The sequence below is a fragment of the Hemitrygon akajei genome, chromosome 6 (genome assembly GCF_048418815.1).
Source record: "Hemitrygon akajei chromosome 6, sHemAka1.3, whole genome shotgun sequence".
Taxonomy (NCBI): Eukaryota; Metazoa; Chordata; class Chondrichthyes; order Myliobatiformes; family Dasyatidae; genus Hemitrygon; species Hemitrygon akajei.
The window spans coordinates 70425957-70453939 of NC_133129.1; the positions used below are offsets into that span (position 1 = coordinate 70425957).

A 27983-nucleotide genomic window follows, 5' to 3' on the forward strand; every position below is an offset into this window, starting at 1 on the left:
TGCTACCAATGTTATACTCTCCAGTACTTTGCCCACGACAGAGCCCGCCTTCCTTACCAGCTTATTAAGACGTGAGGCGTCCCTCTTCTTAATGCTGCCTCCCCAACACGCCACCACAAAGAAGAGGGCGCTCTCCACAACTGACCTATAGAACATCTTCAGCATCTCACTACAAACATTGAATGACGCCAACCTTCTAAGGAAGTACAGTCGACTCTGTGCCTTCCTGCACAAGGCATCTGTGTTGGCAGTCCAGTCTAGCTTCTCGTCTAACTGTACTCCCAGATACTTGTAGGTCTTAACCTGCTCCACACATTCTCCATTAATGATCACTGGCTCCATATGAGGCCTAGATCTCCTAAAGTCCACCACCATCTCCTTGGTCTTGGTGATATTGAGACGCAGGTAATGCTAAGGCTTTAAGGCACAGGTAAGGCCTCACTTGGAGTGTTGTGAACAGTGTTTGGGCCCCTTGTTTAAGAAAAGTTTTACTAGCATAGAAGGTTCATGAGAATGATCTGGGAATGAAAGGCTTATATGTGGAGCATTTGATGGCTCTGGGCCTTTACTCACTGGAATTTAAAAAAAAAATGAGGGGGAGATCTCATTAAAACCTAATACACTCTATCTAGGCCTTTCAACATGTATGTGGAGAGTTTGTTTCCTATAGTGGAGGAGTCAGATGCAGCCTCAGATTAGAGGGATGTCCATATAGAATGGAGATGAGGAATTGTTTTTAGTCAGAGGATGGTTAATCTTTGGAATTTGTTGCTACAAGTGGCAGTGGAGGCCAGGCTGCTGTCCCCAAGTGCTTCAAATCAGTCACCATCATTTCTGTACCTAAGAGCTCTAAACATTCAGAGTGGATGTGGAGAGGATGTTCCCTGCCACAAACAACTGGAAATCTGAGCAACGTACATAAAATACTGGAGGAACTCAGCAGGCCAGGCAGCATCTTTGGAAACAAGTACAGTTGTGGTTTTGGGCTGAGACCCTTCAGTAGGATGCTTCCTTTAGAGGATGAATCTAGGACCAAATGGCACAGCCTCAAAGTAGAGCAGGAGTTCCTAACCTTTTTTATGCCATGGGGCCCCTACCGTTAACTGAGGGGCAGTGGACCCCATTTTGGGAATCCCAAGAATAGAGGGATGTCCATTTAGAATAGTGAGGAGGAGGAATTTCTTTAGCCAGAGGGTGGTGAATTTGTGGAATTTGTTGCTACAGGTGGCAGTGGAGGCCAGATCTTTGGTTGTACTTGAGGCGGAGGTTGATACATTCTCGATTAATCAGGGTGTGGAAAGTTATGGGGAGAAGGCAGGAGAATGGGGTTGAGAGGAAAATGGATTAGCCATGATTAAATGGCGGTGCAGACCGGAAGTTCGAGAAATTGATGTTACCACACTCAGGTTAGAGGAAAAGCACCTTGTATTCCATCTGGGTAGCCTCCAACCTGACGGCATGAACATCGATTTCTTGAACCTCCGGTAATGCCTCCACTTCCCCTTCACCATTTCCCATCCCTTTCCCTCTCTCACTTTACCTCCTTACCTGCCCATTGCCTCCATCTGGTGCTCTTACCCCCTTTTCTTCCTTCCATGGCCTTCTGTCCTTTCCAATTATAATTCCCCCTCTTCCAGCCCTGTATCTCTTTCACCAACTTCCCAGCTCTTTACTTCATCCCTTCCCCCTCCCAGTTTAACCTATCACCTTGTTTCTCTCTCCTCCCCCCCCCCCCCCCCCATCAATCTTTTAAATCTACTCCTCATCTTTTTTTCCCCCAGTCCTGCGGAAGGGTCTTGCCCCAAAACCTCGACTGTACTTAGTATGATTGCTGCCTGGCCTGCTGAATTCCTCCAGCATTTTGTGTGTGTTAATTTTGCTTAAGGTCTAAGTATTAGTAATATTTGACAAGAGGACAGTGCTGTGAAAGATGAGTGTAATGATAGCAATTATGATATGGCAGGTAAGTTCACCTGGTTGAAACCTAGAACTATGGCTTTGTTTTCCTAAAGTTCTGAGTAGCTGTTTTGTACTCTCTCATTTGGGTCTAGGAACCAGAGTATAACTGCTTAAGAACAATGTAAGTAAAGTGCACAACTGAAGGTGGAGGATGAATGCAGTCATGTTGAAAGATGTCAAGTGACACAATAATGAGATGTTATGTTCAATGTAACAACAGTATTGTAGACTGATCTTTCAAACTAGTTTCCAAGCAACAACGACAGCAGTGATTTTCTTCAAGATTTTGGAGATGTCCGCTGAATGGAGGCATGAGTTGAAATTACAGTTGTAATTGGAGGGAAGTAAAACTTGCTTTTCAAGGCATATGGGTGTTTTGGAAAACAGCCAGTGATTCTTTGAATAGTTGGAGCTCTCCAGATATTTTAGTGCTGGGTTTCACATCAATCTTCTGGTATTCTGGAATATCCAGATTGCTCAGATGATCTGCGTTCTACAAGGCTGCAAGTGAAGCAGAATAGGAGACTTACAGTAGCAAAATGAGCTGTACTAATTTTAAAGCTACGTACTGTGCCCAAATCTTGGTTGTACCTCATCAAAAAATTTAATGTTCCCCCCACTCCCATCCCCCACTCCCATTCTCTGTTCCAAATGCACACATCAAATAAGTAGGGTGAATGCTACGGACCAGTTCAACTGAAGAGCCTGATCCTGTGCTGTGTAATTCTGTGATGAATGAAATCTTTGGGAGCCAACCTAAAATTAGACTACCCTGCCAATGGATATCTATTTCCCCATTTAAAAAAATTTTTTTTTATTAGTTTTTCAAAACATTTTACAAATTAAAAACCCCAAATCCCAATGAGGAGCATTAATACAGTGCAAAATTAAGCATACAATGACAATATGCTACAAAGGAAGAGAATTTAACAAAAAAGCACCTAAATTAAAGACAAGTAAGCTTAGTGTCCTCCCCAAACCCCACAACACAAGAAAAAAACAACAACTCCAGACCGACCACAACACAATATAGAGAGTATAAGTCCGGACAGTCAAACTCCCAGACTGTGAATACACTTAGCAACAGAGGATAATAATGCCTGCTACCAGAAAAGAAAAGGGAGCTGAAAGCAAGGGACCGAAAAGAAGAAAAAAAAAGAAAAAAAAACCCTAGTCAAGAGGAAGGTTATGAAAGTACTCGATAAAAGGTCCCCAGACTTTATGGAACTTTAGATCCGAATTAAGAACTGAATAATGAATTTTTTCGAGGTCCAAGCAGGCCATAATGTCGTTAAGCCATTGCGCATGAGTGGGCGGGGCAACATCTCTCCATCTAAGGAGGATCGAGCGTCTCGCCAGGAGAGAGGCAAAGGATAGTATTCGGCATTTGGTCGGATCCAGACATAAATCTGTCTCGCCCCAAAAACCGAACAGAGCAATTAAGGGGTTTGGTTCTAGGTGCTGATTCAGAATACCCGATAATGTAGTGAAGACATCTTTCCAGAATTTCTCCAAGCTAGGACAGAACCAGTACATATGGATGAGAGAGGCCACGCCCCTCTTGCATTTATCACAGAGTGGACTAATGCCAGGGTAGAATCGAGATAGTTTAGATTTAGACATATGGGCTCTATGAACAATCTTAAACTGTAAAAGGCAATGGTGAGCACAAAGAGAGGTTGAGTTAACCGATTTGAGAACTGAGTCCCAGCTCTCCTCAGATAAGGAGATATTTAAATCCTGCTCCCAGGCCATTTTAATTTTATCCACAGGGGCCCGTCGTAAGGCTGCTAGTTTATCTCAGATAATTGATATTAAACCTTTACCTAGTGGATTAATGGAAAGAAATAGGTCCATAGCATTTTTTGCAGGCATTTCAGGAAAGTTAGGAATTAAAGGAGCAAGAAAGTGTCGGATTTGGAGATATCTGAAAAAGTGAGCGTTAGGCAGGTTGAACTTAACAGAGAGCTACTGAAAAGAAGTGAAGCGATTATCAATGAAGAGATCTTCAAAATGTCTAATGCCCTTCCTGTACCAAACATGGAATGCTGAATCGTACGTAGTAGGTAAAAAAAGGTGATTATGTGCAACAGGGCTAGAAATGGAAAACCCCTAGAAACCATAGCATTTCCTGATCTGAGCCCATATACGCAAAGTGTGTCTAACAAGAGGATTAGCTATTGATCTGGGCAGACTGCTAGGGAGTGCAGAGCCAAGAAGTGCAGATATAGATAATTCTTTAGTGGAGCTCAACTCCATTGCCACCCAGTTAGGGCACTCGGGTTGACCGTAGAAGAAAGACCAGAAGGCAGCACAACGTATATTAGCTGCCCAGTAATATAAGCGAAAGTTAGGTAAAGCCATGCCACCCTCTTTTTTAGATTTTTGGAGGTGGATTTTATTAATTCTAGAGCGCTTATTCTGCCACAGATATGACAAGATAATAGAGTCTAAGGAATCAAAAAAAGATTTAGGGATAAAAATTGGGATAGATTGAAATAAGTATAAAAATTTGGGGAGAACATACATTTTAGCAACATTAATACAACCTACCAAAGACATAGATAGAGGTGACCATTGTACCAGACTCTGTTTTATAGCATATGAAAGATTGACAAAGTTTTCACGAAAAAGATCTTTAAACTTCCTTGTGACTGTAATTCCAAGATAAGTAAATTGATTATGGACTACTTTAAAAGGGAGATCATGAAATATTAGTTCTTGTGCTTCTTTATTAATTGGGAAAAGTTCACTCTTATGTAAATTGAGTTTATAGCCAGAGATCTGGCTAAACTGGTCAAGAAGTGAAAACATTAGAGGTAAGGATGTAGACGGATTTGAGAGAAAGAGTAATAAGTCATCAGCATAGAGAGAAACTTTATGCTCAACACCCCCTCTCCAAATCCCGGTCAATTCAGGACAATTTCGAAATGCTATCGCCAGAGGTTCTATAGCCAAATCAAAGAGAAAGGGACTTAAGGGGCATCCCTGACGGGTGCCACCCATTTTTTTTAAAATAGAAACCTAGTTTGTGCCTACACATGCTCTGAAGTCAATTCAAAGAGCACTGGTAACTAAAGGTAATATTCAACTTTGTATTCCTAACTAATTCTTAATTAACACAACCCTAAAACTGAATTGAGGTTGGCTAAAAATGGAATCATTTTCTGACTGTAGCAGATTTCCTAATCTTACACATGCCGTGGAGCAGACTGGGGAAAAAAAAGTTACATGTTTAATTTCTGACTTGTGCTATTCTTGGCTTTGCCAAGTGTCCTTAAAGCTATCTCTGTGAACTTTCAAAGCTGCCCTCTTGCTTCTACACTCTTCTGGGGTTCAGTGTTCTACAACTTTGTCTCACTTCCCTTGAAACATGTGCAGTCCTCAAGGACTAGTGAGAAGCTAGTGTTCCATTATCCATGAAGGGAAATGGCGATGATCCTGAAAGCTACAGACTAGTAAGTCTTATGTCGCTGGTAGGGAAGTTGCTGGAGGGGATAGTTAGGGATTGAATTGATGAACATTTGGAAAAACTACAGGCAATTTAGGGACAGTCAACATGGGTATGTGTTTGGCAGGCCATGTTTTACTAACTTGACTGAGTTTTTTGGGTGAGAAAAGTGACTGATGAAGCTACAGCTATGGATGTTGTCTACAGTAATTATAGGAGGGCATTTGATAAGGCCATTCATGGGAGGCTCGGCCAGAAGGTAGTGGTACATGGGACTTATCCTGACTGGAGGTCTGTGATCTGTGGTGTTCTGCAGGGATCTGTACAGCACAAGACAAAATAGGCCAAAGTTAGCTTGGTTTCCTTAACAGAAAATCTTGTCTGACAAATCTGTTGGAATTATTTGAAGAAGTAACAGACAGGACAGGCAAAGGAGAGACAGTGGAAGATATTCACTTGGATTTTCAGAAGGCCTTTGATAAGAAGCCGCACATGAGAGGACTCAACAAGAGCCCATCATATCACAATAAAGATACTAGCATGAATAGAAGATTGGCTGACTGGCAGGAGTAAAGTGTTGGAAAGAAGGGAGCCTTTTCTCATTGACTGCCAATGATTACTGGGCCTCTGCAGGAGTCGGTGTTGGAGCAGTTTCTTTTCATGTTATGTCAGTGATTTGGTTGATGAAATTGATGGCTTTGTGGCTAAGTTTGCAAACAATACAAAGATAAGTGGAGGGGCAGGTGGTGTTGACGAAGCAGGGTGTCCTCAGAAGGACTTGGACAGATTAGAAGAATGGGCAAAGAAGTGTCTAATAGAATATAGTGTAGGGAAGTATATGGTCATTCACTTTGGTAGATGGAATGAAGGTGTAGACTTCTCTAAACAGTAAGAAAATTCAGAAATCAGAGGTACAGATGGACTTGGGAGTCTTCGTGCAGTATTCCCTAAAGTTTAACTTGCAGGTTGAGATGGGGGTAAGGAATACCAATATTATATTAGTATTTATTTTGAGAGCACTCAAATATAAAGAAGGATATAATACTGAGGCTTTGTAAGGCATTAATCAGACAATGCAGTTTTTGACTTCTTATTTAAGAAAGGATTTGGCAATGGAGAAGGTCCAGAGGAGATTCAAGAGAATGATCCCAGAAATGAAAGGGTTAACATACGAGTGTTTGAATACCCTGGGAATGTACTCACTGGAATTTAGAAGAATGAGGGGGGGGTCTCACTGAAACTATCAAATATTGACAGGCGTAGGTAGAGTGGATATGGAGAGGATGTTTCCTATAGTGGTGGAGTCTAGGACCAGAGATCACATCTTCAGAATAGAAGGACATCTCTTTTAAACATATGAGGAGGAACTTCTTCAGCCAGAGGGTGGAGTTAACCTTTGATGGCTGTGGAGGCCAAATCATGAGATATAATTAACATTAACTACAGGGATTCAGTCTGGAGTTCAGATTTGTCCTGGGTTTGACTTATCCTGTGTTAGATCTATAGGCAGCAAGGCAGCCTTGGAGAGAATACTTCTCTTGAATTTGGCACTTTCCCTAAATTTGTCAAGTTAACTTCTAACAACAACACTTAATGTTTCTCAAACAAAACTATTTGTAATTCTTTAGACCCTTTAACATGGATTGAAAAGCCCTTAAGTTGCTGTGATATTGTAATCCTTCAATACTGCTTTCTTCCATATATCAAACCAGTGCTGTATTTTCTGCTTCAGATAACATCTCACCAATACCCTATATTCTGTTTTCAATATGACTCAACAACTATAATCTCTTGAGAGGTCTGCATGAGTATTGTCAAGGTAGGATTATTTTATAAAGACATCGGCTAGGCTGGGGCATCTTCTTTGGAACACTGGGGACTGATCTGCTTGAGATGGATAAAACGGTTGCATAATGAGTCAAGGGTGAATATTAAGGGACCAGTTTTCTGAGTAGCAAGGCTGAGATACATGAGGCATAGATAAAAGATGAAGGATTGGATGGATTCAAATGTAAGTCAGTTCAGGGTGGTGGTGGTGGTGGTAGCAAGTGGTTTTGCTTGAACTTGCAGTTTGAAAGGTTATTGGAGACAGCAACAATTGTTTTTGAAAATACGTGTTGGTAAGCCAAGGAGAAGCTGGCGTATGGACACTCTCCCCACTCCACCCCCATTACATGTGCAAAAGTATTTAGGAGACCGGTGGGATGCTCTTGACAGTTGCTATGAGGCTGCATGAATTTTCTGGTGGAAAAGATCTGAGTTTTTCTGTGTGTCTTCTCTTCACCCTCTGTTTCTTCCTCAAGCTGCTACATTCAGGCTGGGTGGAGACGAAAGGAGCTGCAGTATTGAGCAGACTGCCTGGCAGCCACTCTTGCTCTCATGTCACAGATGCTTTTGTTATCCCCTCTTGTACATTACTTCTGTTCATTTCCAATTTGCAAACCACTTGGATTACGGACAGCTTTTGGGAAGCCTGTCATAATTTATAGCATAATTGCTTTTTAAACAAAGGTATCATATCATGTGAAATGGAGACACCTCTTTCTCCCTTATTAGGGACAGAGACCCTGTGGTATGTCGAATACCGGGTGAAAGAGTCTTTGGGGTCACTGCAAGTCTGTGTCTTTGTTGCTTTGCTCAAGCTTGAGTGCTCGGTGGCGGGTGCCGATGCTTTTATTTGCTGGTGGGGTGGGGAGGATCGTTGCTTGCTTACTCGCAGGAGGGAGGGGAGCTGGGGGGGACTTTGGGGTTCTAACACTTAACGGTCATTCATTCTTTGGGAGCACTCCTCTGTTTTCATGGATGGTTGCGAATAAAAAGCATTTCAGGATATATATTGTATACATTTCTCTGGCATTAAATGTACGTTTGAATCTTTTAAATATCAAGACCTAGGAACTAGGATCAGTCTGGATGTACTACATGGGTTGAATGATCCACATTTTTTCTATGATTGCGTTATTCAAATCGAGTATTATTATAGAAATTGCATGACATAATGACAGGTATGTTGCAGCTTAATTTTACTTACATTATGGGAATGATACTTAAGCAACCGATGACTGAAGACAGGCTGAAACAGAAGTTTGGATACCAGTCTTTTGTTAATAGGTAAATCTGGATGAAGCTGATTGAAGAAATGACTCCAGCCAATGTCATGATAATCTGGAGGACGGCAAGCACTTTCCCTTGAAGTACAATTGAAAAGTTTACATACTTCAATCAAGAGAAACTTTCATTTCTATAACATCTTTCATGTCCCATTACAGGTAATGAAGTACCATTAATCATTGCTATAATGACATTATGTAACTACGTAAAATATAATTGTGGACACTTGTTATTTGTGCTGTAATATAGTACTGAATCAGGTTTAATAGCACTGGCATGTGTTGTGAAATTTGATGTTTTGTGGCAACAGTACTGTACAATGTTCATGGCCGGCTCTGATTGTGGATTTCTGCTGTGGTAGTCCTAAAGAGGGATATTTGATGATTCCATTCAGAGCTTCATGCAAATAGTTGCCATTTTCTGGTGCTATCTTGGATTACCGAGTTCGGCACTGAACTTCCTCCTAATTTAACTTGATCTAGGTAGCTTCTGGCTGGTGCATCCAAATTTGCATGAAGTTGCAATGTTTAATGATGTCCTGTAAATTTGGCAGTACTTGGCCAATTAGCACCTGGGAAGTGGGCAATCTGTTACCCATCTCCATTTGTCAGACTGAGAAATGCATGCACTTCTGGCCACCGACTTCCAGGTTTGTCCTCAGTGCTTTAGAACAAAGCAAACAAGCTTGAAGTGCAATTACTGTTGTAATAATACAGTGCAAAGAGTAGCTGGTTAATGATACAAATCCTCCCAAACAGATATAAACAGTCTGTTGAGTGATGTTTATTGGGACTTTGAATAGAATAGAAAAATCTCTTATTGCATATTAAAATGGTGCCATGGGATCTTCTGCATCACCATGAACTCTATCATGGTTTAATATTTCATTCAAAAGATGGAACGTGGGTCAGTGCGTCATTCCTAGTTCTATTCTGGGATATTAGCCTAGATATTGCTCAAGCCTCTAGAGTAAAACCCACAGTTTTTACCATTAAAAGACAAGTCTGACAGCTGCCAAAGGTCCATTTATACCTATCAAGGACCTTCACTTAACACGTCTTTTGTAGAAGCTATTGCCACAGCTATATTGGCCAAGTGATCTTCTCAAATTGTTTTGGTACACTGGGTGGAAGGAAGCAACTCGGTGAAAATGCACATTAATGAAACTAATCCAGATGCCAGCTGATAAATTGGGAGCATACTAACCATATGAAGTCTCTTTTATATGCTTTGAAATCACTGACCGAATCGTTGGGAGAGGAATAAGGGCAAACAGCATCACTGCTCGAGCTGCAAGAGATATTTCAAAAAATGGTTAATTGGTTGTTAAGAAGTTCACTAAATAGGGATATTCTGCATTTGACATTCCATGCAAATGCTTACCCAATTTGATCAATTGGTTCATGTTTTCTTTGTGTACAACACTGTCCACATTAGTCATACCACATATCAGCACGGATATTGGTTCATTAACACATTAGTGTTCCAAATCACTTAACAGATATAAGACATATTTTGCTACAGATCACCAGAAGCAGTTTTGAAGCAATGATTTTGAAAGAACTGAGAAATTTATGGAGAGAATTCCAAGCCAATAGCTGACTTAAATTGACATTGGGTGGACCATAGAAAACACAAATAGCAGAGTGAGGTTGTGTGTGTTCTGTGACCCCAAAAGAGAATTTAAAAGTTTGCTGGAAGAAGAGACAGCATTAGTTCAGAAAACACAAGTGAATGAGAGTTGCTGCAAGTCATAATGAAGACAGGAGATGCAATGTGGAGACCAAGCAGGAGCACATTGCAATATTTGAGTCCTGAGTTATGCTGCCATGGATGAATGCATTGGTAATGGAAGTGCCAAAGCTTGGGTAAGGATGTCTGATGATCCAGGAGTGAAAATGGGTGAGGACTCAGTCAGAAACAGAACTGCAAGCAACAGAAATGCCAAAACTGAGATTAGTGTGTGTTAGCTGCAGATTCTTCAGGACTAAAATGCAGTTGGGGACTTAACAAAGGAGTTTGTGGTTGAGACCAATACTGGGTGAAAATTTCAAAGAGTCCAATGCAGGCAACAAGGTGAAGCAGAGGAAAAATAGCACTCGGTTCAGAATCATTTACACAACATGATTTCTGTGTAATGTGGTAGTGGTGAACATTATCAAATATATTTTGTATTTGAGCACTACAGTTTCTCAAGAGAAATTTAAATAGTTTATCATAAGCACAATATATATATGCACAGTGTAATAGAAATATTAAAAATGAAAAAATAATATTGCTTTCTCCTTGAAGGAGAGACAGCCTAGGCCATCTTTGCACCTAGAATGTCCTTGTTTACCTTGAGGTTTTTGTTTAAAGTGACTGAGTCATTGTAACTGTTTCATTTTTTGCAGAGCTAATGTTACCTATTGCAATGTTATCAATGTGTTAGTTAATATTTGTTGTGTTTGTGACGTTATTAAATTTTGAGTGGCTATTGAGAACCATCTTGCCAAAAGATATCACTGTCTAATGGTTTAAATTTCTTAAGATTAATCATTTATTTTTAAAAATGGCAAGATGATCATCTGCTATTTTGTGGCTCTTTGAAAGGAAATTTACAGACTATTAGACACATAGAAAACCTACATCACAATACAGGCCCTTTGGCCCACAATGCTGTGCCGAACATGTATTTCCTTTTAAAATTCCCTAGGGTTACCCATAGCCCTCTATTTTTCTAAGCTCCATGTACCTGTCCAGGAGTCTCTCAAAATACCCTATAGTATCCGCCTCCACCACTATCGCCGGCAGCCCATTCCACGCACTCACCACTCTCTGCGTTTTTTTTTAAAAAACAACTTACTCCTGACATCTCCTCTGTACCTACTTCCAAGCAGCTTAAAACTGTGCCCTCTCGTATTGGCCATTTCAGCCTTAGGAAAAAGCCTCTGACTATCCACACAATCAATGCCTCTCATCATCTTTTACACCTCCATCAGGTCACATCTCATTCTCCTTTGCTTGAAGGAGAAAAGGCCAAGTTCACTCAACCTATTCTCATAAGGCATGTTCCCCAATCCAGGCAATAACCTTGGAAATCTCCTCTGCACCCTTCCTATAGTTTCCACATCCTTCCTGTAGTGAGGTGACCAGAACTGAGCACAGTATTCCAAGTGGGGTCTGACCAGGGTCCTATGTAGCTACAACATTACCTCTCGGCTCTTGAACTCAATCCCACGGTTGATGAAAGCCAATACACTGTATGCCGCCTTAACCACACAGTCAACCTGCGCAGCTGCTTTGAGCGTCCAATGGACTCAGACTCCAAGATCCCTCTGATCCTCCACACTGCCAAGAGTCTTACCATTAATACTATATTCTGCCATCAGATTTGACCTACCTAAATGAACCATCTCACACTTATCTGGGTTGAACTCCATCTGCCACTTCTCAGCCCAGTTCTGCATCCTATCGATGTCCTGCTGTAACCTCTAACAGCCCTCCACACTATCCACAACACCCCCAACCATTGTGTTATCAGTAAATTTACTAACCCATTTCCTCATCCAGGTCATTTATAAATATCACAAAGAGTAAGGGTCCCAGAACAGATCCCTGAGGCACACCACCGGTCACTGACCTCCATGTAGAGTATGACCTGTCTACAATCAGCCTTTGCCTTCTGTGGGCAAGCCAATTCTGGATCCACAAAGCAAGGTCCCCTTGGATCCCATGCCTCCTTACCTTCTCAATAAGCCTTGCATGGAGTACCTCATCAAATGCCTTGCTGAAATCCATATACACTACATTACTGCTCCACCTTCATCAATGTGTTTAATCACATCCTCAAAAAATTCAGTCAGGCTCGTAAGGCATGACCTGCCTTTGCCAAAGCCATGCTGACTATTCCTAATCATATTATGCCTCTCTAAATGTTCATAAATCCTACCTCTTAGGATCTTTTCCATCAACTTACCAACCACTGAAGTAAGTTTCACTGGTCTATAATTTCCTGGGCTATCTCTACTTCCTTTCTTAAATAAGGGAACAACATCTGCAACCCTCCAATCCTCCAGAACTTCTCCCGTCCCCATTGATGATGCAAAGATCATTTCCAGAGGCTCAGTAATCTCCTCCCTTGACTCCCACAGTAGCCTGGGGTAGATCTCGTCCGGTCCCAGAGACTTATACAGCTTGATGCTTTCCAAAAGCTCCTGTGCATCCTCTTTCTTAATGTCTATATGCTCAAGCTCTTCAGTCCGCTGTAAATCATCCCTACAATTGCCAAGCTCCTTTTCTGTAGTGAATACTGAAGCAAAGTATTCATTAAGTACCTTTGCTACCTCCTCCAGTTCCATATACATTTTTTCACTGTTGCTCTTGATTGGTCTTATTCTCTCATATCTATTCCTCTTGCTCTTCACATACTTGTAGAATGCCGTGGGGTTTTCCTTAATCCTGTTCGCCAAGGCCTTCTCATGACCCCTTCTGGCTCTCCTAATTTCATTCTTAAGGTCCTTCCTGCTAGCCGTATAATTTTCTAGATCTCTATCATTACCTAGTTCTTTGAACCTTTCGTAAGCTCTTCTTCTTGACTAGATTTTCTACAGCCTTTGTACCCCACAGTTCCTGTACTCTACCATCCTTTCCCTGTCTCATTGGAATGTACCTATACAGAACTCCACGCAGATATCCCCTGAACATTTGCCACATTTCTGCCGTACATTTCCCTAAGAACATCTGTTCCTAATTTATGCTTCCAAGTTCCTGCCTGATAGGCTCATATTTCCCCTTACTCCAATTAAACATTTTCCTGACTTGTCTGCTCCTATCCCTCTCCAATGCTATGGTAAAGGAGACAGAATTGTGATCACTATTTCCAAAATGCTCTCCAACTGAGAGACCCGACACGTGACCAGGTTCATTTCCCAATACCAGATCAAGTACAGCCTCTCCTCTTGTAGGCTTACCTACAGATTGTGTCAGAAAACTTTCCTGAACACACCTAACAAACTCCACCCCATCTAAACCCCTTGCTCTAAGGAGATGCCAATCAATATTTGGGAAATTAAAATCTCCCATCACGACAACGTTGTTATTATTGCACCATTCCAGAATCTATCTCCCAATTTGCTCGTCAATGTCCCTGTTACTATTGGGTGGTCTATAAAAAACACCCAATAGGGTTATTGACTCCTTCCTGTTTCTAAATTCTAGCCAGAGACTCAGTCGACAATCCCTCCATGACTTCCTCCTTTTCTGCAGCTGTGACACTATCTCTGATCGGCAATGCCACTCCCCCACCTCTTTTGCCTCCCTCCCTGTCCTTTCTGAAACATCCAAAGCCTGGCACTCTAAGTAGTCATTCCTGCCCCTGAGCCATCCAAGTCTCTGTAATGGCAACAACATCATAGCTCCAAGAACTGATCCATGCTCTAAGCTCACCCGCTTTGTTCATAAAACTCCTTGCATTAAAAGACACATCTCAAACCATCGGTCTGAGCGCATTCTTTCTCTATCACCTGCCTATCCTCCCTCTCACACTGCCAACAAGCTTTCTCTATTTGTAAGCTAACTGCCCTTCCTCCATCTCCTCAGTTCGGTTCCCACTCCCTAGCAATTCTAGTTTAAACTCTCTCCAATAGCCTTAGCAAACCTACCTGCCAGGATATTGGTCCCCCTGGGATTCAAGTGCAACCGTCCTTTTTGTACAGGTCACACCTGCCCCAAAAGAGGTCCCAATGATCCAGAAATCTGAATCCTTGTCCCCTGCTCCAATCCCTCATTTATCCTCCACCTCACTCTATTCCCATACTCACTGTTGAGATTACTACCTTTGAGGTCCTGCTTCTCAGCTTCTTTCCGAACTCCCTGTAGTCTGTTTTCAGGAAATCCTGCCTTTTCCTACCTATGTTGTTGGTACCAATATGTACCATGACCTCTGACTGTTCACCTTCCCACTTCAGGATATCATGGACTCAATCAGGAAACATCCCGGACCCTGGCACCTGGGAGTCAAACTACCATCTGTGTTTCTTTCCTCTGTCCGCAGAATAGCCTGTCTGGCCCCCTAACTACAGAGTCCCCTATCACTGCTGCCATCCTCTTTAAGATGCCTTTAATTTGTTTTATTAAGATTTTTTGCTGTGCCATTAATGAACAGCTTGGCACTCAATACTATCAACCCCTCAAAACTAATCGGTAAGTTTCAAGGCCTTGGCTTCAATACCTCCTTGTGTGATTGAACCTTCAATTTCCTCACTTGCAGACCCCAGTCAGGTCAGATTGGCAACAGCATCTCCTCCACAATCTCCATCAGCACGGTGCACCAAAAGACTATGTGCTTGGACCCCCGTTCTACTTGCTTAACACTTACAATTGTGTGGCTAAGCACAGCTCCAATGCCATATTCAAGTTTGCTGAAGACACCACGTCATAGGCTAACAAAAAGGTGGTGACAAATCAGTATGTATGGGGGTGGGGGGAGGGTTGAAAATCTTGCTGAATAGTGCCTCAACAACCTCTTACCCAATGTCAGCAAAGCTAAGGGGCTGATTATTGCTTTCAGGAGGAGGAAAAATGGAGTATCAGAGGTGAAGAGGGTCAGCAACTTTAAATTCCTTGGTCTTATCATTTCAGAAGGCCCGTCCTGGGCCCGGCACATATGTGCAATTATGAAGAAAGCAGGGCAAGTGCCTCTGCTTTCTTAGGAGTTTGTGAAGATTTGGCATGACATCAAAAACTTTGACAAACTTCTGTGGAAGTGTGGTAGAGACTGTATTGACTGGCTGCATTACAGCCTGGTATGGAAACACCAATACCCTTGAATGGAAAGTCTTATAAAAAGTAGTGGAAATGCTTAGTCCATCACAAGTAAAGCCCTCCCCACCATGGAGTGTTGTCATGGGAAAGCAGCATCCATCTTCAGGGATCCTCACCACCAAGGCCATGCACTCTTCACACTGCAGTCATCAGGAAGAAGGTACGGGAGCCTCAGGGGTCTCATCACCAGGTCCATGAACAGTTATTACCCCTTAACCATCAGGCTCCTGAACCAGTGGGGATAACTTCACCTGCCCCATCACTGAACTGCTCCCCCAACCTGTGTACTCAAGTTCATGGACTCTTCATTTCATGCTCCCTGTCTGTCTAATCCTTTTTGTACTTGCACAGTTTGCTGTCTTTAGTGCACTGGTTGTCTGCCTTGTTGGTGTGCTTTCACTAATTCTATTATGGTTATCGTATTTATTGATCAAGCCCATATGAAATGAATCTCAGGTTGTATGTGGTGACATTCAGTATATGTACTTGATAATAAATTCACTTTGAATTTCGAACAGCCACTTTAGATTCTGATAACTGAATTTGAAATTAAAACACCGGTCTAATAAAGAAGCTTTCATTTTATTAGCACTGCTGCTTTCTTTTTAAAATTTTTTAAATTTATTTATCTTCTCTCCTGAGAGCATAAATAAAGTTGTCCATTTTCAGAAAATATTTGCTAAGGCTTATCGTGAAAGCACTGTGGCAAATATAGATGTGGTCAATGGTTCTGAACAGAGCTGTTAGTGTTCTGCCAACCAAATGCCAATATTGAGTCTTGGACTCACTAATACACGTGGGAAGGCCAAGTCTGCCTTATCCTGTGGCTGGGTTCGCTACATAGTCCAGAAGCTCATTTACCACTGTTAAACTGGTGAATATCTTATATGACTTATTTGTGGGTCAGGCCTTTAAGCACAGTCAAAGGATGTGTATGGGGACTCTAAGCCTAAAGGTAAGAAACAAATGAGGAGCAAGCTTTCATTATTTTACTTTAGTTTAATCTTTTAATATTTTAAATGGTTTTGTTAGCTCTTCTTTCTACAAACTTCTTTCACTGCTTCCTATCTTTGCTGGATGTGCAACTAAGTTCTTTGCAACAGCAACACATTGATTTTCATTTACGCAGGGCTTATAATTTGTATATCAGAATCAGGTTTAATATCACTGGCGTATGTTGTGAAATTTGTTGCAGGAGAACAACCATGACCTGGGTGACAGAGGTCCTTAATAATGGACACCACCTTTGAGGTATCACTCCTTGACAATGTCCTGGATACTACAGAGGCTAGTGCTCATGATGGAGCTGACTAAATTTACACTCTCTGCAGCTTAGCTCGATGCTGTGCAGTAGCCCCCCCCCCCCACAATACCAGACATTGATGCAGCCAGTTAGAACATTCTCCAAAGTACATCTGTAGAAATTATCCAGTGTTTTGGAGACATACCAATTCTCAGAACATAAAACAGTACAGCATAGGAACAGGCCATTCACTCACAATGTTGTGCTGAACCAGCTAAAAAACAAATTAAAAACAAAACCCAAACATTAATCCCTCCTTCCTACATCATGTCCATATCCTTCCATCTTCCTTGTATCCTAGAAGCTTGAAGCTTCTAGTTTACATGGAGAAACATACCCTCGGGGTCCTCTGAGAGGGAGGGAGAATGATGGACCCAACTGGATGGATACAGTTAATTACAGGGAACAACTACGACCAAGAGCTAGGATAAGAGGCTCTGAGTGTCTAATGAGTTGGTGTGGGAGAGCGTTTTCCAGCATTAAAGGTTTACTAGTCCACCGAGGAAAGTTGAAGTGCTATTCCATCCCAGTGGATGAAGATGAAATTACTTCATCAAGCACAGAAGATGTGGTCTTTTCAACCACTGATACACAAGCCACAGCGATTCACTCTGGAGAGAGTCATCATACTCCAGGTCAGATGAGAGATAACCCAGGTCAGGTTGCAGACCACAGTACCCAGGTAGATCCTTCGCATGATGGCGGTGGTGAGGTGGTAGAGAAGAAGAGGAAGGTCAAGTGGCCAGCAATGGCAGATGAGAAGGCTTGGTGTGTGTTTGATGAGGATATCAGTATGATGTTGCAGAATATTCTCGGGGGAACATCAAAGAGAAAGTTGGAAGTGATGGGTGATATGATTTCTGATGTTGGAAAGTACAGGTTTAGTTGAGTTGAAGAAAGCAAAGCCTACACGGACACCAAGCAGGTGCCAGAAGGAGAGTAGTAGGTTGAGGAGAGAGCTTTAGATCGTTGAGACAGAGGTGGAAGGTAGCAAATGAGGGTGACAAGCCAGGGCTTGCTGATCTCCGAGAGCAGCTTCGAATAAAGTTAGCATCACTCCATCGTCCAGAGTCACAGCGTAAAAAGAGAAAGAAGAGAGAGAAGGCAAGAAAGGCATTCTTTGAGAACCCTCACCAGTTCACAAAGAGATTGTTTGAACAAAGTAAGAGCAGGCAGCTTAACATCTCTCAACAAGAACTGGAGGATCACCTGACAAGCACTTACTCTAACGAACAACGGGAGGCTCCTTTGTTTGACATTTCTGGGCTTGTGAAGCCTACCAAGCCAGGAGTGAAGTTCAATCTGTCAGAACCCAAACTGGTAGAAGTCGAGTGGTTCATCAGAAAGGCAAGGTCAGGTTCAATGCCAGGACCTAATGGAGTGCTGTATAAGGTGTTCAAGAAGTGTGATGAGCTGAGGAAATACTTGTGGAGATTATTAAAGGTGGTGTGGAGACAAGGTGTTGTTCCTTTGTCATGGAGTGAGGCTGAAGGAGTATACATCCCGAAGGAAGAGATTTCTATTACATTGAATCAGTTCCGACCAATTTCACTCCTGAATGTAGAGGGGAAGATTATGTTTGGCATTCTAGCAGAAAGAATATCTTCGTTTGTGATAGAGATGTAAACACATCTGTGTAGAAGGCAGGAATACCAGGATTCCCGGGATGCCTTGAACATACTAGTATGATATAGCATACCATCCAGGAGTCAAAAAGGTTGAGAAGAAATCTGGCTGTAGTTTGGCTTGATCTTGCAAATGCGTATGGTTCTGTTCCCCATGTCCTGATTGAGTTTGCGATGGAATTCCTATGGATTCCTGCTAAGGTGAGGAACTTCATTATGCAGTACTACAACGATTTCCGGATGAGGTTCTCCACTCAGCAGTTTACAACTAGGTGGCAGAGCTTGGACATTGGACTGTGCGATTTCACCCATCCTTTTTGTGTTAGTCATGGAGGTCATTGTGAGGGCTGCAGAATCAGTGGGACCAGGTATCGCACTTGATGGCGGAGGGGAGTTACCACCAATACGAGCGTTCATGGATGATCTCACCCTTTTGGGTCCTAGCACGGAGGCTTTGGAAAGTCTACTATCTAGAATCGAGGAGCTAATGGATTGGGGAAGAATGAAGTTCAAGATCAGGAATTCAAGGAGCCTTGTTCTTAGGAGAGGAGAGCTGGCTGACTTTCATTTCACCCTTTGTGGAGAGGAGATTCCATCCATTCAGGACCAATCAGTTAAGAGCCTCGGGTGATGGTACACAGAGAAACTGAGAGACACCAAGAGGGTTCAAGAGACAGGAGAACAGATCAACAGAGGTCTGATGTCTGTCGACAAGTGTGGCTTGCCTGGCAAGTTGAAGTTGTGGTGCTTGCAGTACAGACTGATGCCATGGATAATGTGGCCACTAACTGTCTATGAAGTGGCAATGTCTCATGTTGAGGCAATGGAACGGAAGATCAACAGGTATGTGAAGAATTGGTTTGGAGTACCGAGCAGCCTCACTAATGTTGCAATCCACAGTAGCCAGACAAAGATTACCATCCCAGTGCAATCCCTTGTTGAAGAGGTCAAGGTAGCCAAGGTAGGATCATTCTTGATGCTTCGAGACTCAAAAGACCCTGTCATCAAGAACATCCAGCCGGATGTGAGATCAGGCAGGAAGTGGTCAGCCCGGGCAGCAGTTGATGAGGCAGAGTCTAGATTGAAGTACAAGGAGACTGTTGGGGCTACCCAGCTAGGCCACCAGGGACTTGGATGGACAACCCACAATTGGTGGTCATCTTCTACAGGTAAGGAGCGCCATGAGCTTGTAACGCAAGAAATACGAGAGGTAGAAGAGGAGAAGAGGTTAGCTAAAGCAGCTGGCCTGACCAAACAAGGGGCTTAGACCTGGTGGGAAAGTGTTGAACAATGACATCTATCTTGGAATGTCCTGTGGCAGATGGAACCGCTCCGCATTTCTTTTCTATATAGAGCGGTGTATGACCTGCTCCCAACACCTGCCAACCTCAGCACCTGGTATGAAGATAAGACAGACAGGTGTGCTGCTTGTGGTGAGAAGGGAACACTCAACATATTTTGAGTGCATGCAGAGTCAATCTTTCCAGTGGCATAACAACGTTCTCAAAGTTGTAACAGAAGCGGTTGAGCAGAGAGTACTGCAGCACAACTTATCTCATGCCCCATGCTGCACAGAACATCACATACCATTTGTGAAAGAAGGCTCCAAGTCAAGGGTGTACAGTGCAGGCCCATGATCAAGTATACTTTCTTCAGCCAATGATTGGTGTGTCAAGGCCAACCTGGATGGGAAAGGCAATTTCCCGGAGCAAATAGCTTTCCATGTGCCTATCCAAACATCTCTTAAAAGCCTCCAATGTATTTTACTCTAACACCACACCAGGCACCTCCACTCTGAGTGAACAAACTTACACCTCACATCCCCTTTGAACCTACCTTCTGTCACCTTCAATGCATGCCCTCTGGTATTAGACATTTCAACCCTGGGAAACAAATAGTGTCCACTATCTTTCCTCTCACAGTTCTGTAAACTTCTATCAGATCTCCCCTCAGCCTCCAGCACTCCGAAGAAGACAACTCAAGTTTATCCAGCCTCTCATGATAGAACATGCCCTCACTAGGCACCATCCTGGTAATCCTCGTGGGCACCCACTAGAAAGCCTCAACATCCACCCTACAGGGGGCAATGAGAACAGTATGCAATACTCCAGATGTGGCCTAACCAGAGTTTTATAAAGTTGCATCAATAGATGGAGTTCAGGTTAGATCCTCAGGTATTGACACCAGAGAACACGAAACTGATCACTCTTTCCACTCTCCTTGAAACACAGAAGGAGACTATTCAACGCAAGCTTGTGTTAGCACTCTGACCCCAGTCCTCCTGTATTTTCCCTAGTAACTTATTCTCTCCATTTTCCCAACAATCCTCCATGTCAGGTTCTACCAATTTGCACACTCAGAGCAATTTACAATGGTCAATTAATCTGCACATTATTGGACATGGGAGAAAGCCACAGAACCCAGAGGAAACCTGTGCAGTCATGGGGAGAGTATGAAAACTCCATACAAGCAGCACTGTAGGTCACGTTTGAATGTGGTCATGAGGCTAAGGCAGCAGCACTTCTGAGGTACCCAATACTATAGCGAATTAAAAAAAAAATTCCAAGTTGCTTCAAAGTAGTTTATCAACCAAAATTAATTCTGAGTCGGATGAGGGTAACACACACAATGCTGGAGGGCCTCAACAGGCCAGGCAGCACCTATGGAAAAGAGTACAGTTGACGTTTCGGGCCAAGACCCTTCAGCAGTAAGGATACTTTTTTCCATAGATGCCGCCTGGCCTGCTGAGTTCCTCCAGCATTTTGTGTATGTTGCTTGGATTTCAAGCATCTGCAGACTTTCTCTTGTTTGAGATGAGGGTATTTGATCAAAAGGTGGTGGATTTTATAAGACTTAGGAGCAGAATTAAGCCATCTGGCCTATTGAGTCTGCTCCGCCATTCAATCATGGCTGATCCTTTTTTTAATCTCCTCCTCAACCCCACTTCCCAGACTTCTCCCCATAACCTTTGATGCCATGTCCAATCAAGAACCTATCAATCTCTGTCTTAAATACACTCAATGATCTGGCCTCCACAGCTGCATGTGGCAACAAATCCCACAAATTCATCACCCTCTGGCCAAAGAAATTTCTCTGCATCTCTGTTCTGAAAGGGCACCTCTAAATCCTGAGGCTGTGCCCTCTTGTCCTAGACTCTCCCACCATGGGAAACATCCTTTCCACATCTACTCTGTCTGGGCCTTTCAACATTCGAAAGTTTTCAATGAGATCCCCCACTTCATCTTTCTGAATTCCAGCGAGTGCAGACCCAGAGCCATCAACTGTTTCTCGTATGATAACCCTTTCATTCCTGGAATCATCCATGTGAACCTCTTCTGGACCCTCTCCAATGCCAACACATGTTTTTTTAAGATGAGGGGCCCAAAACTGTTCACAATACACAAGGTGAGGCCTCTCCAGTGCCTTATAAAGCCTCAGCATCACATCCTTGCTCTTGTATTGTAGACCTATTGAAATGAATGCTAGCATGGCATTTGCCTTCCTCACCACCAACTCAACCTGCAAGTTAACCTTCAGGGTGTTCTGCACAAGGACTCCCACATTCCTTTGCCCTTCTGATTCCTGGATTTTCTCCCTGTTTAGAAAATAGTCCGCACATTAATTTCTACTACCAAAGTGCATGACCGTGCATTTTCCAACATTGTATTTCATTTGCCACTTTCTTGACCATTCTCTTAATCTATCTGACCTTCTGCAGCCTACCTGTTTCCTCAACACTACCTGCCCCGCCACCAATCTTCGTATCATCTGCAAACTTGGCAACAAAGCCATCTGTTCCATCATCTAAATCATTGATATACAGCATAAAAAGAAGTGGTCCTAACACCAGCCCCTGCGGTACACCACTAGTCACTGGCAGCCAACCAAAAAAGGATCCTTTTATTCCCACTCGTTGCCTCCTACCAATCAGCCAATGCTCTAACCATGTTAGTAACTTCCCTGTAATACCACAGGCTCTTAACTTTTTAAGCAGCCTCATGTGTGGCACCTTGTCAAAGGTCTTCTGAAAGTCCAAATATACAACATCTACTACATCTCGTTTATCCTACTTATAACCTTATCAAAGAATTCCAACAGGTTTGTCAGGTAGGATTTTTCCCTTAAGGAAACCATGCTGACTTTGTACTATCTTGTCCTGTGTCACCAAGTACTCCATCACCTCATCCCTAACAATTGACTCTAACATCTTCCCAACCACTGAGGTCAGGCTAACTGGTCTATAATTTCCTCTTTGCTGCCTTCCTTCTTTCTTAAAGGGTGGAGTAACATCTGCAATTTTCCTGTCCTCTAGCACCATGCCAGAGTCCAATGATTTTTTTGAAAGATCGTTTCTAATGCTGCCGCAATCTCTAACGCTAACTCTTTCAGAACCCTAGCGTGCAGTTCCTCTGGTCCGGGTGATTATGTACCTTTAGGTCTTTCAGCTTTTTGAGCATCTTCTCTCTTGTAACAGCTTTAAAAAAGACTTGTATTTCTTGATTTGCTTCTTTTTTGGAGAATTCTTTAATGTGGGGCTAATTTGATCAGAGCTGTGAGCATTGGGTTACTTTGAACTGTTTTCTGATTGTTTTAGCATTAGAAGAGACAGTCTGAAGACTGAATGCTGGAAATCTGAAATAAAAAAAACTTCTGGAAATATACCAGTGAAGGATCTGTGGACTGAATCAGTAACTCTGTTTTTCTTTCTACAGTTGCTGCTTGACCCGATGTATATTTTTAGCTTTTTTAAAATTTCTATTGCTATTTTAGGGGGAGAATTTTCTTCAGGGGCAGTATTTTCTGCCAGTAACCCACTTTCGAATTGTGGATAGTGGTGCAATCTCGGCAACTATGGTTGTTAATTAGTCTATTACAGGATCTCACAACCATCAAAGAGATAATGGTGCACCTAATCAAAATGCAAAGATAGTGCATATCTATGGAGGGAGAAACAATTACCATTTCTCATGAAAATCAGAATCAGGTTTAATATCACCGGCATATTTCATGAAATTTGTTATGCGGCAGCAGTACATAACAGTAAAAACTATAAATTAAGCAATGTATATATTTAAAAAGATAAGTAGTGGAAAAAGAGAGAAAAAATGTAGTGAGGTAGTGTTTGTGGGTTCAATGTTCATTCTGAAATCAGATGGCATTGAGGTAATGAACATTATCTCATACTTTTTTTTAAGAACTACATAGCTAATCTGTGTTGGAATTCCAGTTACAACTGTTCTACTGAGATGTTTAAAGCCTTAGGAGTGTTCTGTTATCATTGTTGAACAACCAATATTGCCCTTCAGTGTTGTACTTAAGCACATAATCTACACTAATATTTAAGTTTTGAGTCAGTGTTCTTGTGCAATGCTGACAGGAGCTCGTAGGTAATGCCATTCATACAAACTTTCATAAAGCAATGGGGAGAATATGTCATAGGTCCCTAACTAGGACTGTTCATAATGAAGCTACATCAATGATCTGTAGATAGGAACTGAAAGCATTGTCAAAATTTCCGTTGACTACAAAGTGTATATTAATTAAGAATGTCTAAAGCAGTTCCAGACTGTAATGATACTTACCAATGAAAAATAGGTAAGTCCTCTTCACAAAAGCCATGATCAGCATCCCAGTGGAAAATGATACTATTCCAATCACTATCAAAGAAGTGTCTTTCAGGTATCTGGAAAGAACTTTGACTCCTAGGAAACTGGTCAGGAAGATGGTGTATCCTGCTGCAGAGCCATAGCCAACCCACACAGCATCCCAGTTCAATGGGTCTTTCAATACAAACATGGGAATTATATCCACTCCACCTGTCACACTCAGATCGTATAACACCCCACTTGTAAAGAGTAAAACAACTGTGAAATTCACTGCTGTACAACAACTGGATTTGCCTTCAGCCCTTACAATGTAATCCAGTAGCCTTGAGGTTTCAGTTGGATGCCTATTCGTGGCTCTGTTTCGCTCAGCTTCAATCCTAGTGGCAGCTTCAGAGTCGTGGTCCCACCCAGACTGATCCAGCACTCTGTCACTTTCAAGAGGTGGTGTGCTTCCAACCTGCTCGCAAGCTTCCACTTGTCTGGATGGCACTTTCACCCCCAGGAGGCAGTACAGCAAGCTTATCAAATAACAGAGGCAGCTACAGCCTGCCAATACTACCCCCTGGTCATGCGAGAGGGTGAAGTGAATGAAGATGTGTCCAGATGAGAGGCTTCCAATCAACCCGGCCAAGCCATAGGCCAGCTCGATTCTAATGAGCCTGACTGACCTGTCCTTGGCAGAGGAGGTGTCTGAGGCCAGGGCCATGATTCCTGACCAGAAAGAAGGGAAGCCCCCACTCAGGCCATTGAGCAGCGCAGTGGCAAACATCACCTCCAAGGGCAGATGAAACAGGATCACACAGAACAGCAGAGACCTGGAGATCAGGTAGCCCAGGAGTGGCACGCAGATGGTGATCTTCCTGGATCTCTCATCTCCCAGCTTGGCTAAGATGAAGGTGAAGAGTAGTGGGGTGAGTCCCAGCATAATGCTGTTGCACATGTAAAACTGGGAGATGCAAGTTTGCCTGACTCCGGCAGCCGTGGCGTTACAGCGCTCTTGAGCAACCATCAGCAGACCAGTGTCAAAGAAAGCTCCCGCGACCTGGTGGAAAACCACGACGATCTCTAGAAGGGAAGGTAGCTTCTCGCACATTTTGAATTTTTGTTCTACGTAAGTCTTCCGAGCTTCTCCCGTGCCTCAAAGCGACCAAGTCAATCAATTCGCCGCGGTAAGGACAGATCCGGAAAGTCCGCTAGAGCGGAGCAGAAGTACTTCCCCCTATCTCTCTGTCTCTCTCTCTCTCTGCAGATGGCTCGATTCGATACCACACCCCGATCCGCAATTCGTCTGAGGAATTCCGCAGCTGCCGGACCCGTCCGACCGGTTTTTGGACGCATAGCGACACGGCCCCAGCGGGATTCGAGGAGTAGATATAGTATAGTTATTGCCATTGCAGTCACGAGTCCCCAGGAGACTGCAGGTTCAGGAAACTGCTGGATGGCGAGCAGCATATGTGCCCTCTATCTCTGTTACATCATATCCTGATCCTCCTACACTACCAAAGTCCCTTATCAAGCTGCTTCTTTTCCTTCCTACCCCAAATCCATAGGTCCACCTTCCTCCCACTGGGTGTACTCCTCCTCCACTGTTCCCACTAGCCCACTCCACCTCCTTATTTGGTTCCATGCTACACCTGCTTTACTATTGGATTCAAAGCACATTTATTATCACTTACAAATTATACACCTTGAGAATTGTCTTACTGGCAACCACAAAGCAAGGAACTCAAATAACTCAATTTTTAAAAGAAGACCAAAAGCCACTGCGCAGAGAAGGAGAGAGAGAGAAAATCGCACACTGTGTAAACAGTAGAAGCAAGCCAACAGCATCCCAGACCAGATTGAGTCCCAGATCTGTTCCCAGAGCAGCTGGAGTAGGACCGAGCCTCGGTCCCCAGTTTTCACACTAGCAGGGCATGAACGCACAGCAGCAGATTCATCATCTGCAGCCGTTTCCCTCCACCCATCACCACCTTAACTATTCCCACTCTTCTCTCCTCTACCTGCCTTTCACCACTCCTCACCTGGATCCACCTATGGCTAGGCAGCTCTTGTCCCTCACCTCTGTACTGTCTACCAACACCTGCTCCCTTCCAGTCCAAGTGAAGGGTCTGGACTTGAGAGGTTGACTCTGCGTTTCTCTCCACAGTTGATGCCTGACCTGTTAAGTTCCTCTGACAGTTTTTGTTGTTTTACACAGATGTCACAGTCTGAAGTTTCCGCTTTATGCGGAGACTGGAATGAAATGGCATTGACCACAGTAGAACACAGGGATTTAAAATCAGAAGGCTTTTTCAATTTGTAGTTTGTCTTCTTTTGCACATTGATTGTTTATCTATAGTTTTCTGTAAACTCCAAGAATATCTTTATCTTTCCTTTAAAACCTGCAAGAAAATGAATCTCAAGGTGGTATATGGTAACATACACATACTTTGCTAATAAATTTACTTTGAACTTACCTGCCCCTTGCTGCAACCCCTCACTGGCACCAAATTTCTTTGCAGCTTAAGAAATGTTTGTTTAGAAAAATGAGGCAACACTTCACCTGCAAGTCTGTTGGGGTCATCCACTATATCCACTGCTCCCGGTGCGGCCTCCTCTACATTGATGAGACCTGACGTTGATTGGAAACTGCTTTGTCTAGCACCTTCGCTCTACCTGCCGGAAGCAGAATTTCCTGGTGGCCAACCATTTTAATTCCAATCCTCATTCCCATTCTGACACGTTGACCACGGCCTCTTCTTCTGCCACAATGAGGCCACTCTCACATTGAAAAAGTAACACATCATATTCCATCTAGGTAGCCTCCAACCTGATGGCATGAACATTGATGTCTCCAGTTTATGGTAATGCCTCCCTCTCCCCTTCCCTCTTCTTCAGTTCCTCACTTTAGGTCCCCCCCTTACCTCTTCTCACCTGCCTATCACCTTTCCATGGTGCCCCTCCTCCTTCCCTTTCTCCTCTGGTCTACTCTCCTCTTTTATCAGATTCCTCTTTCTCTATCTCTTTACCTTTTCCACCTATCACTTCCCAACTTTTTACTTCACCCACCCTCCACCCCCCCCCCCCCCACTCATCTTCTTATTCTACCACTGCTTTCAAGTCCTGATTAAGAGTTTCGGCCCGAAACATAGACTTTTTATTCATTTCCGGAGATGCTGCCTGACCTAATGAGTTCCTTCAACATTTTGTGTGTGTTCCTCCAGGAGTTTTTTTGTGCTCTGGATTCCAGTATCAACAGCGTCTATTGCAAGGAGAGTAGCTTTTACTTTTCCAGTCTACCTGTATATCTTATAGCCTCTGCTGTCAGGAATTGCTTTGGTAAATTTCTTCTGCACCCATTTCAAAGATCTTTTATATCATTTGTTACGTTCCCAGTAACCGGGTGACTTACCAGCAAAGATAGAGAGGTCCGCTGAAGCCTGATGATACTATTTTTAAACGTTTTTATTTATAAAGGGGCACAAGCGTATGGTTAATACAAAACATTCAGATCATATACATCGTCAAAACTCAATCTAAAGCACAGGTATAGTAATAATCAATCAAAAATAAGCTCTATCGTTGTCTATGGGATACTGAGTCCAATGGAATATAAGAGTCACTCAAAGTCTGCAGGCTTCCCCGTTTTGGGAACCGCTGGCATTTCACATGTTGGAGAGAGAGAGAGAGAAGGAACACTTGCCTGTCGTCTTTGCGAAGCAAATCCCTGTTGTTAGTTAAAACAGTTTTTCCTTTGGTTCCAGCCACAGACTCCCGATCCGGAATCTAACGCACGTGGCTTCCTTCAGAATGGCTTCTCGCTCCGACGGGAAGCGCTATCGTGTCTTCTTCGTGTGTCTCCTTGGTGCGTCTGAGGCCCCGCCTCGGCAGCCCACCTTTTATCTGGACTGGCAGGGTTGTAGATGTCAATCAGGGTGGGGGTGAGGCAATCTTTCCCCCATCACCCAGCCCACGTTGCCCTGAGGGTTTGCACGTAGTCCAGTCCCTTATTCCACAAAGGTGTCTCCCAAGACAATGGCTATGTCCATGGCTTTTGTCTGACTGAGAGGCCAGCCCACATTCCAAACTGTGAGGCTGCTCTCTCTCTCTCGTGATTCTCACAAAGGAGGGGGCTGGGGTCA

At 43.1% G+C, this 27983-nt stretch overlaps 1 protein-coding gene across 1 annotated transcript; it reads right to left on the reverse strand.

The window, feature by feature from the left end:
* Positions 1-1761: 1761 nt before the first annotated feature.
* Positions 1762-26629, reverse strand: LOC140729161 (solute carrier family 46 member 2-like). The gene is made up of 4 exons (XM_073048619.1): positions 23836-26629; positions 9728-9811; positions 8442-8598; positions 1762-2460 (listed from the first exon to the last, which is right to left on the reverse strand). Exons 1-4 carry the CDS (start codon positions 24950-24952, stop codon positions 2403-2405), a joined length of 1416 nt encoding a protein of 471 aa, XP_072904720.1. The 5' UTR covers positions 24953-26629; the 3' UTR covers positions 1762-2402.
* Positions 26630-27983: the final 1354 nt, after the last annotated feature.

Coding starts and splice junctions, on each gene's coding strand:
- LOC140729161 (XM_073048619.1), bottom strand. CDS start 24,952: ATGTGCGAGAAGCTACCTTCCCTTCTAGAGATCGTCGTGGTTTTCCAC. Junction 9,812..23,835: donor GACTTACCTATTTTTCATTG/GTAAGTATCATT, acceptor TATCTCTTGCAG/CTCGAGCAGTGATGCTGTTT. Junction 8,599..9,727: donor TATAAAAGAGACTTCATATG/GTTAGTATGCTC, acceptor TTGTACTTCAAG/GGAAAGTGCTTGCCGTCCTC.